The 11,051-nt window shown below is 46.5% G+C and overlaps 1 protein-coding gene across 4 annotated transcripts in view; it reads right to left on the bottom strand.

Moving 5' to 3' along the window:
* Window positions 1-9,914: 9,914 nt before the first annotated feature.
* LOC138473324 (deleted in malignant brain tumors 1 protein-like) overlaps window positions 9,915-11,051 on the bottom strand; it is a 633,955-nt gene continuing 632,818 nt past the window's right edge. For all 4 annotated transcript variants that reach the window (XM_069611990.1, XM_069611993.1, XM_069611992.1 and 1 more), the window contains one exon: window positions 9,915-10,817. In XM_069611990.1, the coding sequence (XP_069468091.1) occupies window positions 10,568-10,817 (250 nt within the window). In that variant the 3' untranslated portion in view covers window positions 9,915-10,567. The remainder of the gene's footprint in view (window positions 10,818-11,051) is intronic.

The following is an 11,051-nucleotide window of genomic DNA, read 5'->3' as shown; positions in this document are numbered from 1 at the left end:
TGGGGGTTGTCAGCCACTTCTCTTAATAAAAGAACCTATGTTTTGACTACCTAAGCTTATGAGTGCACTTCATAACAGGCAACTACCTCTGATGAAATGCCTTGACCTATACCTTCTCATGTTTCAGACTTGCACTCATATGGTGTGACCAATTTGTATTTTTCAGAGAAAGAAAGACTCAAAGATAGAGGCGATAATGTGGGAAATTGTTCCACAGGCGATCAGCTGAACTTAAACCTGACACAAGTTAATTTCTCAGAAGCAGTGTGCATAGTGGCTATACCAGGTTATTGCAACATATAAATAACTGCTTTTATTACCTAATGAACTATGGATAATTATACAGTGATGGAAAGAATTTGCTTGGATAAACCTCATCTATGGTATTTTCTCCCATACGGATTTGGTGATTTCTCTTGCTCAGTTATTCATTTCTCTGTCATTTCTCTGTCTCTCGTGTTATGGATCCCACAGATTTGGGCATTCGTTCATGAATGCCTCATTACCTTTGACTGGCTTTCAGGGCACTTCACAATGTTCTAACAACTCCCGAGGTGCAGCCATCTGACTGGTTTAAAGGAAACAGGTATTGTTGCCTCCAAGAAGTAAGCAGGATATAGGAGATCGGGATATAGGGGTATTGGGATATATTGGGGGATCAGGATATAAGGGGATCGGGATAGAGGGGTATTGGAATATAAGGGGATCAGGATATAAGGGGATCAGGCTACAGGGGGAATGGGATGTAGGAGGATAGGGAAGAAGGGATATAAGGATATAGGGGGATCGGGAGATTGGGCACGCGATGGGGCAAATGCAGCCCTTGCAGCTTGGAGTGTTGCACGGGCCTCAATGTCACCATTTAGGTCTGTTCGAAAAGGCAACTGAACTTAGCACTGAGGTATAAATGATCAATTCAGATACAAACATTGTCATGCTCTGTAGACAGACACAATGGAGCTGCTAACGATCCTCACCTGGAGTGTCACGCTGGCTGGAGAGGCTCTAGAGTGGGACTTTGCTTGAGCAAGCCTTGAAGATGTCCCGAAAGAGCAATTACTCAAGATCAATGAAGATGTACACAATCACCTCTGGTCAGAAGAACTCACTGGGAAATCTACAATTCCTGTGGAAATACAGGGCCTGGAGCTGTCAGGCGATTCTGTGCTCCTTCCAAGCTCTGCGGCCCATCGAAGGATCTAGGCCCTGGCATGTCTGATGCTGCCTGGCCATTGGGTAGGGTGCCTCTGATACTGGTTGGTGCATTGTGATGTCTAACAAGTTAAAGCTTCTGGACCTCCAGCCCGATTCTTGCTGAGTGTCATGGAGTGAACTCAGAATGTCTGGATGGAGTTGGCGATACATTGGTTATTATGGCCTCTCAAGCCTCCTCAGCTGCAACCAATGCGGAAATTAGAGTCAAGTCAGATAATGTTGGTAAGAACATATGATTTGGTGGGATGGGTGGTCAACAACAATCCCATACACGAGATTGAGTTATTTGGGGCAAATGATAGTTGCGTTTGAGTCAGTGGAACCCCTTCACTGGGCATACACTTCCTGATCACGCCTAACATCACATAACATTTTCTGGGCAATGGAAAGCTCACGGTGTGTAAGTTTGAATCATGAGATGACAGTGAAGCGGTCAGTGCTGTTGCTGCACAGGCCTGTAAACCTCCTAGAAGTATGATATGATATGATATGGCATTTATAACGCGCCTATACACAAGTGTTTCAAGGCGCGACTAGGCAAGGGAGGGGGAACAGAGGAAAGACAGACAACGATCCGACTAGGCCAAGTGTCATTCAGATCGCGCAAGTGCATGGGAAGGGGGGAAGGGGAAGTGCAGGGGGGGAGGTGGACAGTGCAATACATGGGATAATAACAATAAATAACAAAGTAAAGTATGGCCAGAAGGTGGCAAGTGCAAGGGAGAAGGGTAAGTGCAGGCATCAGGTGTTAAGTGCTAGTGGTAGGACTGCAGGGATACAGATAACAGTCGCCAAGTGCTGGGGTTTCCAGGAGGGCAGTGCAGGAGTGCGACTGGCGGAGGGGGGGACCTGGGCCCGAGATCAGAGGGTGGCCAGGTAAACCAGTACAGTTTCAGTATAAGCCAGGAAATCAGCAGGGGAGAGGAGGAGAAAAAGCAGAAGCAAAGAGGAAGTTCTTGAGGTGCTTCCAGAACCGGAGATGGTTCTCCTCAAGTTTCAGGGGGGCAGGGAGGCTGTTCCAGAGGGAGGCCCCGGCCTAAGAAAGTGATCTACCACCAACTCGTTGCTTGGAGAAGCGACTGACCCGGAGGGAGTTGGAGGTGGATGAGCGAATGAACTCGAGAAGTAAGATATTTAGGAAGAGAGAGTTGCAGATATTGAGGCCCCAGAAGGCCTTGTGGATGATGCAGAGGGTTATGAACTTAATCCTCGCAGCTACTGGGAGTCAGTGCAGAGATTTCAGTCATGGAGAGATACAATCCCTGGGCTTGAGGCCAAGGACAAGTCTCGCAGTCCGGTTCTGGATGAGCTGCAGAGGGCAGAGGGCGGAGGGTAGAAGCAGTCAGATCTAGAAAGAGGCTGTTGCAATAGTCCAGCTTACAGGGAACCAGAGCTCTGTAGACAGTGAGCTTCTGGGGGAAGGAGAGGAAAGGTAGAATACCTCTGAGGATGTGCAGCTGGTAGTGCTACTTCTTAGAGATATCAGAGATGTGTGGAGAGAAGGAGAGTGTGGAGTCGAAGATAACCCCAAGGTTTTTAGCCTCACAGGTGGGAGCAGGGAAAGGGCCAAGAGAGGCCGGCCAGAGAGTTTGTTTGTTTGTTTGTTTGTTTATTTATTTGTATGGCGCACCTTACCCAGGGGCAACAGGGCGCAGGCAAAAGATAATTCGAAGCTTACAATGTTGCAGAAATATACACTTTGAGGTAGTAATAAAAATAATCAGAATTACAGGAATAAAAATATACAAATCTTCATACATACAAAGTCAAATATCTATGCAGGGGTAAATATACAGATATGTACAGGGCTGTTAGAGGCGGGTAAACCTAAAAGAATATTCAGGATTACAGAGGTAATAAGGAATAAGAGGTATACAAGTCTTCAAACATTAAAAGTCAAAATCTATACAGGAGGTAAGTGTACAGAAGTGTGCAGGGCTGTTAGAGGCGAAGGCAGAAACACGAACAAGAGTATCACTATCTATACATAGGTGTAGGAAAGTGCAGCTAAATACAAGGGTTATTGGAGTTAAGGTGACTGATGAGGTGTCTTCTAAAGTGCGAGTATGGTTGGTCAGCTCTTAGGTTGTGAGGCAGCGAGTTCCAGAGCGTGGCAGCTTTCACCGGGAAACTGTTCCCACCAATGGTGGAGAGTTTGAATCTGGGGATTATCAGACGGTTGGAATTGATGGTTCTTGTTTGTCGGATGGAGGACTTTCTCTTTACCTTGTCCATCAGATAGCTGGGGGCGGCATTGTTGAGGGCTTTATGGGTTAGGGAGGCCAACTTTAGTTTGATTTTGTTGTCTGTATAGAGCCATTTCTGTTGGCGTCTAATGGTTGAGATATGATCTCTCTTATTAATGCCGAGGGCAGCTCTCAAGGCATTGTTTTGTAGGATTTGGAGCCTGTGGATAATGGCTTTGTTGGCACCGCTATAGAGGGCATTACAATAATCAAGCCTAGATAGTATGAGTGCTCTTGCCAGGATCAGGCAGCTGTCATTGGATAGGAATGGTCTGCCTGCCCTTATTAATTTGCAAGAGTGACCGGAAAGGAGGGTGTGCTGATGAGGAGAATCTCAGTCTTGCTGGCATTAAGGCAGAGGTCATTAGCGGCACACCACTCCTGGATGGCAGACAGTCAGAGATGAGAGAAGGAGAAGAGGTGGCTGAGGATAGCCTGAAAATGAGCTGACTATCATCCGCATAGCACTGAAAGTTGGGGCAGAGAGCGGTGATGCAGTGGGCAAGAAGTGCCAGGTATTGGTTGAACATCCAGGGAGAGAGGTTAGACCCCTGGGGAACACCACATGTAGAGATAGAGATGGAGGAGAGGAAGGACCCGAGTTGGACCTGGGAGGGTCGATCGGAGAGAAAAGAAGTCAGCCACGCCAGGGCCTAACCCATGATGCCCAGGTTATCACAGAGATGGTTGAGCAGGATTGCATGGTTGATCGTGTCGAAAGCAGACGAGAGATCAAGTAAGATGAGTACACAAGGGGTGTTGGAATCAAGGTTAGAGAGCAGGTCTTCGCGGATGTTCAGAAGAGCAGTTTCCGTGCTTTTGGCAGCCCTGAAGCCAGATTGATGGTCGTGGAGACAACCAACAGATTCAGTGTGAAGATTAAGGTGGGAGATGGCCAGCTTTTCCAGGAGTTTGCCCAGGAAAGGAGTGATGGAGATAGGGCGATAGTTAGCAGGGCAGGAAGGGTCGGCAGAGGGTTTCTTAAGAAGTGGGTGAACAAGGGAGTGCTTCAGGGGGGAGGGGAAAACTCCAGTGGTGAAGGAGTGGTTACAGAAATCAGCAAAGGCAGGAGCCAGGGAGTCAATGTGGTCCTTGATGGTTTTGAAGGAACAGGGGTGAACCTGTTTTGACAAGACCTTCATAGATCAGACTTATCTAGAAACCTCATTTGGGGAGAACAGGGGAAAGGCAGAGAAGGAGGGAGGAGAGGTGGCTGCAGAAGGTCCTGAGGAAGCGCAGGGAGTAGAGGGGGAAAGAGAGGATAAGATGTCCTGAGTTTTAGAGATGAAGTGAGAAGCCAGGGCGGTGCAGAGGGCATGGGAAGGGACAGGAGAGGTAGAGACTGTGGTGGGATTGGCCAGTTCTTTGCAGATTTTAAAGAGTTTGGCCGAGTTGTTGGATGCCTCAGAGACGCAGGCTTCGATGTGACCTCTCTTCTTAGTGGGTGCAGAGACCCGATATTGCCTTTGGAGCAGCCGCAGGCCAGTTTGTCAGAGGATGTATGTGAAGCAAGCCATTTTCTCTCAGCCACCCTGCACTTGCGTTTAAGGGTGACGAGGACGGAGTTGTACCAGGAGTTGCACTTGGCTTTCGGCTTCAGGCGGATCCTCATGACAGGGGCAAGCACATCGAGAGTGTCTGATGTAGCAGAGTGGAGCATAGAAAGGGCTCTGTCAGGGTGTGAGTCAGCCAAAGTGGGAGAGGGAGGAGAAAGTGGCAGCGAAAGCCTCCAATGACACGCGCTTCATGGGTCTGATGACCGAGAAGGTGGGTGTCAATGATGGAGTAGGCTTGGCCTGGGGGTAGAAAGGGTGAGCTGGGAGGAAAGGAGAAAGTGATCACTCCAGGAGAGAGGAGCGGTGAGAGGAAGAGAAAGGGGAAAGTCAGAGGATATCAGAACATCGAGCGTATGCCCTGCAGAGTCGGGCCAGCGGGGAGAAGGAGAGTGAGAGAGAGTTGCAAAGGTCGCAAAAGAGTCCAGAGGAAGGGCAGGAAACATCCAGGTGGATGTTGAAGTTTCCAAGAAGGAGGAGTTGAGTGGTCGAGGCCAGGAGGGAAGAGGAGAGGTCTGACCACTCAGAGAGGAAGGAGGAGAACTGACCAGGTGGCCGATAGATGGTAGCCACAGTAAGGGAATGGCTAGGGGACAGAGAGAGTCTGCAGATGAGGCATTCATAGGATGAGTAGGCCTGCATAGGAATGACAGTGGCAGGAATCCACTCAGGGAAGATCAGGGCTACACCCCCTCCGGAACGGTTGGATCTGGGCGCAGAGAGGATCTTGTAGCCGTCAGGGAAGAGAGTGCCAAAGCTTGTGACAGAGCTGGCTGTGAACCATGTCTCGGTGAGACCGAGGATGTCAAGGTCAAGTTCCTCCAGAAGGTGGCAGATGTCAGAGGAGTGTTTGACAGCTGAGCGAGAATTAAGAGTGGCACTATGGAGAAGGTTGCCGCCCTTGAAAGACTTCCGCGGAGGGGTACAAATCAGAGGTACACCCTGCGGAGTTATAGGAGAAGCCTGAGGGGGGGCAGAGAGGGAAGGAGGAGCGGTCAAGGTAGCCGAGGAGGAGACAGCAGGAGAGGCCCTGGAGGGAAGAAAAGGGACAGCAGGAGAGGAGAGGAAGTTGATGAGGCGCAGGAAGCGTTTATCAAAGAGGAGAAGTTTGGCTTGCAGGCCTTGGACCAGAACGTTACCATTCAGATAAACATTAATGATGACCTTAAAGGAGTGGAAGGAGGCCAGGAGGGCCTCCCATCGAGTGCCACCATTAATAGGAGAGTAAGAGAAGGGAGAGAGCACAGAGACCACATGTAGAGTCCATAGGTCTGGCGAGGGCACGACAAAGAGGATGTCGGTGACAGTTTGCCTGGAGGAGGCACTGGTATAGGTGTCAGCGATAGGGAGGCCTGGGTTGGAGACCAGGATGTGCTTTTTAAACTTCTTCCTACCAGATTTAGTGAGGAGAGCAGGATAGTCAATAGAGAAACAATTAGAAAAGATAGGGGAGACAGAGAGCACCATAGAGAAGGAAGGGAGAGGTGAGAAGAGAGAGTGAGTGGGAAGGTGTAGGGGAGAACACTAGGTAAGGACACAGGGCAGGGTGCACGGGACGAGACAGGGTGACAATTTTAAATACTGATACAATGCAATTTTAAACAGGAGGAAAAACCCAGCTAAGTTACAGAGTCTGCTAGGTGGACAGGGGGTAGGCAGGGAAGCCTGCGGGCCTAACCTGGAAGATGACTGGCGTCCCCTGCAGACACTAGCGGAGCCGCCTCTGAACATTACCCAGTGCTTAAAAGATTGCTCATACAGAGAATCAATTTTACATTCTAGAAAGCGTGTTTGATGAGGGAAAGCATGCATTCCAGATCCCTCACGGTATGCCACCTTTCCATATTGTATGTTTAGTGACTGAAGGAGTCAAAGATAAACCTTTCAACTCAGCAAACATACTTTTAGCAATTCTTTTCATTCTTTTATCAGGGTTGATTATTGGCTTTGAAGACATCATGTTAATGAGGTGAGTGTGAGCATATACACCACCTGACCTCTAGCAGTAGGAGAAAGTAAACTGTTTCATTTGGAACACAGTGATGGTGGAGATGACATCACAATGATACAGAGCAAGAGATTGATGCCCTGATGAATATTGAAACCTAGATTGTATTGTGTGGATTGGTATTGTATTGTATTTGTATTTATTTTATTTATATAGCGTTTTAATCCAAAGCGCTTTACAGTTAAACAACAAGAATACATTGAACATGAAACAGTAGAAGCAAATAACAACATGTATGAATCAAAACAGTAAAACAGTAAGTAGGGCAATTTACATACTAGGATGAAGAAGAGGGAGTGGGGAAGGAAGGAAGAGGGAGAAGAGAGAGTAAGGAGAAAAGTGAGTCAGTAGGACGAGAGGAGGATTTAGGAGAGAAGGGGAAGGTAAAGACAACTATAACGGAGGTACTAGAGGGAGAGAGGGAAAAGGTGAGAGGGGAAAAAGTTATCAAGGAGGGGAATGAAGAAGGAGTGATTTCAAGGATGTGCGGAAGGAGGAATAGGTGGGGAGGAGCGGATAGAGAGAGGTAGGGAGTTCCAGTGTAGGGGGGCAAGAAGTTGAAAGGAGAGGAAACGAGAAGAGGCACAAGGGGGAGGGGGAACAGAAAGTAAGAAGAGATAAGCAGAACAAAGGGAGCGAGAGGGGGTATAGAATGAGAGAAGAGAGGAGAGATATGGGGGGGGGGCAAGGTCATGAAGAGATTTAAAGACCAGGCAAAGAAAGTGAAATTTAAGTTGGGAGTGGAAGGGAAGCCAGCCTAGGTAAGAGAGTGAGTTGGAGATGGAGTCATGAGGAGAGAGAAGACAGCGTGCAGATCTTCATTGACACGGTTCCCATGAAAAGCGTGATGCTGCTACAGCGTAAGGAATAACTTGGTATGTGTTGGATATCAAGTACACACAGGGGGAATAACTTTGGTATGTGTTGCATATCAAGTACACACAGGGGAATAACTTTGGTATGTGTTGCATATCAAGTACACACAGGGGCTTAACATTGGTAGGTGTTGCATATCAAGTACACCCAGGGGAATAACATTGGTAGGTGTTGCATATCAAGTACACCGAAGGGAATAACTTTGGTATGTGTTGCACATCAAGTACACCCAGGGGAATAACATTGGTAGGTGTTGCATATCAAGTACACCGAGGGGAATAACTTTGGTATGTGTTGCAAATCAAGTACACACAGGGGCTTAACATTGGTAGGTGTTGCATATCAAGTACACCCAGGGGAATAACATTGGTAGGTGTTGCATATCAAGTACACACAGGGGGAATAACATTGGTATGTGCTGCATATGAAGTACACACAGGGGGATAACTTTGGTATGTGTTGCATATCAAGTACACCCAGGGGAATAACTTTGGTATGTGTTGCATATCAAGTACACACAGGGGGAATAACATTGGTAGGTGTTGCATATGAAGTACACACAGGGGGAATGTAGATGCAAACCTATTTTTTCGTTCTGATCACATGAACCTATTGTGTTTATTCATTTATTTTCAGACTAATATTTAGAATAGGCTTTAAACATTTTTTTTCTTCAGCTGTTATAGTTGAACTTAATATCAGAGGGATTTATTAATGGGGTGTTATATGCATTAGTTTAAACTAGCTTTGATAGTAAGTGTGTCACAGAGAGCAAAATGTGGAAGCTGCTGAGATAGCATTTTTCTGCGCGAGACACCAGAGTTATCACATGGCATGGACACGCGGCTGGGGTTTACGCAGCTATCAATGGAAAAGTACTAACACTTGGAATATTGAAAATTCCGATTCTGATTGCCGTTTGGACAGGAGGTCTCTAGAAAGATCCTTGTCAGGTGGTCATGTTGGGGAGCGATGTTTGTGGATGACAGACTATTAGAACATTCTGAAAAAGGTGAGAGAGAGGAAATGAGCAGATCGGTCTTCTTCCAAGTTCCGATTTTTCAGGGGATCATAAACTATAGAGCGGAGGTCTGGTGGGTGGGCAAGGTTGTTGCAGGATTAATACTGCATTGTAAGCATATCGCTCTGTTCACTGTATTGCAAGGCAATAAAGCCATCTCTGCCTTTTGCTACAACCCTAAACTGTCTTGCTTGAGCTCTGTTTCCCTCATAATTGGACAAGCTCTGCTGGTTTGTGTTGATAAGACAACCGGTCTAAAGTTTTCCTTTTTAAAAGCCCTCAAGCCAAGAATAGTTGCCAGTGAAATTCGAGTTCTCAGCAATTGGACACTGCGCTCTTTTTAATGAAGCAACTACCTGTGTCCCCCGCTGACTGCTTATTCATATCGCTGAAGTAGTCTAACTGTTGTTCATGCTGATCAGCTGAGATCAATGTAACTGCATTGCTTTGGAAAACATGGCGGCCATCTTGAGCTTGTTTGGGTGTTTCTGCTATTGATCTGCCTAATGTTGTATGCACAGCAGCACTCTACTGTACATGTCTTCAAAGTTTAGATTCATTTTCAGATAAGTGTATTAAAGATGTGTTTGTGTGGTATAGATCTTTCTTCATACGTACAGTTAAAAAAACATTGTACTCATTCCAAAACAAGCAAAATTGTCAGAAATTAGAAGATGTGTAGCGGCGTGCTCACCCTGAGCTTATTTGCACTCAGGATTCTAATCTAGGAGCTCATTTCTGTGAGTGAAAAAGCTGTCAGCAATTCTATTGCCGACCTCCACAACACCCTCATGAGGGTTTACAAGCATTTTGCAGACTCCATCTATCAGAACATGTGATCAGCAAACAGTCTCTTGGCGTAGTAAAAAAAAACAAAATTCTACTAAGACACAACATAATATTTCCTGTGATCCTGACACTCTTAGCATCCATTTGGTCTGTGTCTGTTCTTAGAATGCAGCCACTTTCAAAATAACTCCACACTCTACTCCAACTCAGCTATGACATTGTATTTATTATCAAGCAGCCTGCAAATTCAGAAGTGGATTGAAAACATATAATTCATGATTTATATTGCATATAAATTAACTCTACACGCATAATTTAATTTGATTTTTTTTTCATAAAATATTTTGTAAATACAGAAAGACTGAAAGACAGACCCTGGCATGGTGTTAATGAAACAGGTGCAGTACAATGAATGCAGGGATTGCATTGAACTTGGAGTAAAAGTATTGACAGCTAAATGCAGTGACTGATATAGCTGTCAAGCACCTACCGTAGGTGCAACATAAGTGCTGTCAGGGCAATAATGGTAATATTGACCACACAACTCTTACACGAAATAGATTGCCTCGTAGTTCTTAACAGTTGTTGAGACTGCTAATGTCAGATTGAAGTAATGGCAGGCAGGCAATCCAGTGAACTTTCACTCCAGCTCAAGTAACCACTCGGGCCCTAACATTCTCCAGCCATTTTAGCTAAGCACACTTTAGCCCATGTTTGCAGCTCCCAGGTTTCAGCCAGAGTAAGTAAAAATCATTAAATGCGCTCACACAAGCGCAAAGCACAGCATACACACAATGTCCAGGCCTGATGGATGATGGGATGATGTCACTTCAGTGCCTAAGTTTCTCCTTCTGGTTTGTTACCCCAGTAATATGATTGGACCAACAATGACTTCTGTCTCTTGATGTTCCGGTCCTAGCGACCTACGGCTTCTCCTTAGGCAGCCCTGGCGGCAGCGGGAAGAGTAGTCGAGCCCACTGCAGATCACCATCTTGCAGCGTAGGTAGACGCTAGAGCCAGGTCTCACAAAACTGAAGGCGCGGAAGGAGAAGCGGACACTGTCTGCGGACGGCGAGAAGTAGGTTTGATATGTGGAATCCCGAACACACCTGGTGGAAGAGAAAAAAGGAAGGCAAGCGGGAAAGAATGAAATGAAGGATAAAAAAGAAGAATTAAATGGGGGTTTAAGAGACGAAGGGAAGAGAGGAAGGGAGGAAAGTAATAATGTAGGAAGAAAAAACAGAAGAGCGCAAGGACAAAAGGAGTGATGAAAGGAAGCAAGGGGGAGGGAGTAAGGGGAATGAGATGTCCAGGGCAGGAGGAAAAACGGAAAGAAGAGAATG

The sequence above is a fragment of the Ambystoma mexicanum genome, chromosome 8 (assembly GCF_040938575.1).
Source record: "Ambystoma mexicanum isolate Mex_15411 chromosome 8, UKY_AmexF1_1, whole genome shotgun sequence".
NCBI classification, from domain to species: Eukaryota; Metazoa; Chordata; class Amphibia; order Caudata; family Ambystomatidae; genus Ambystoma; species Ambystoma mexicanum.
This window is presented reverse-complemented; position numbering and strand designations above follow the sequence as displayed.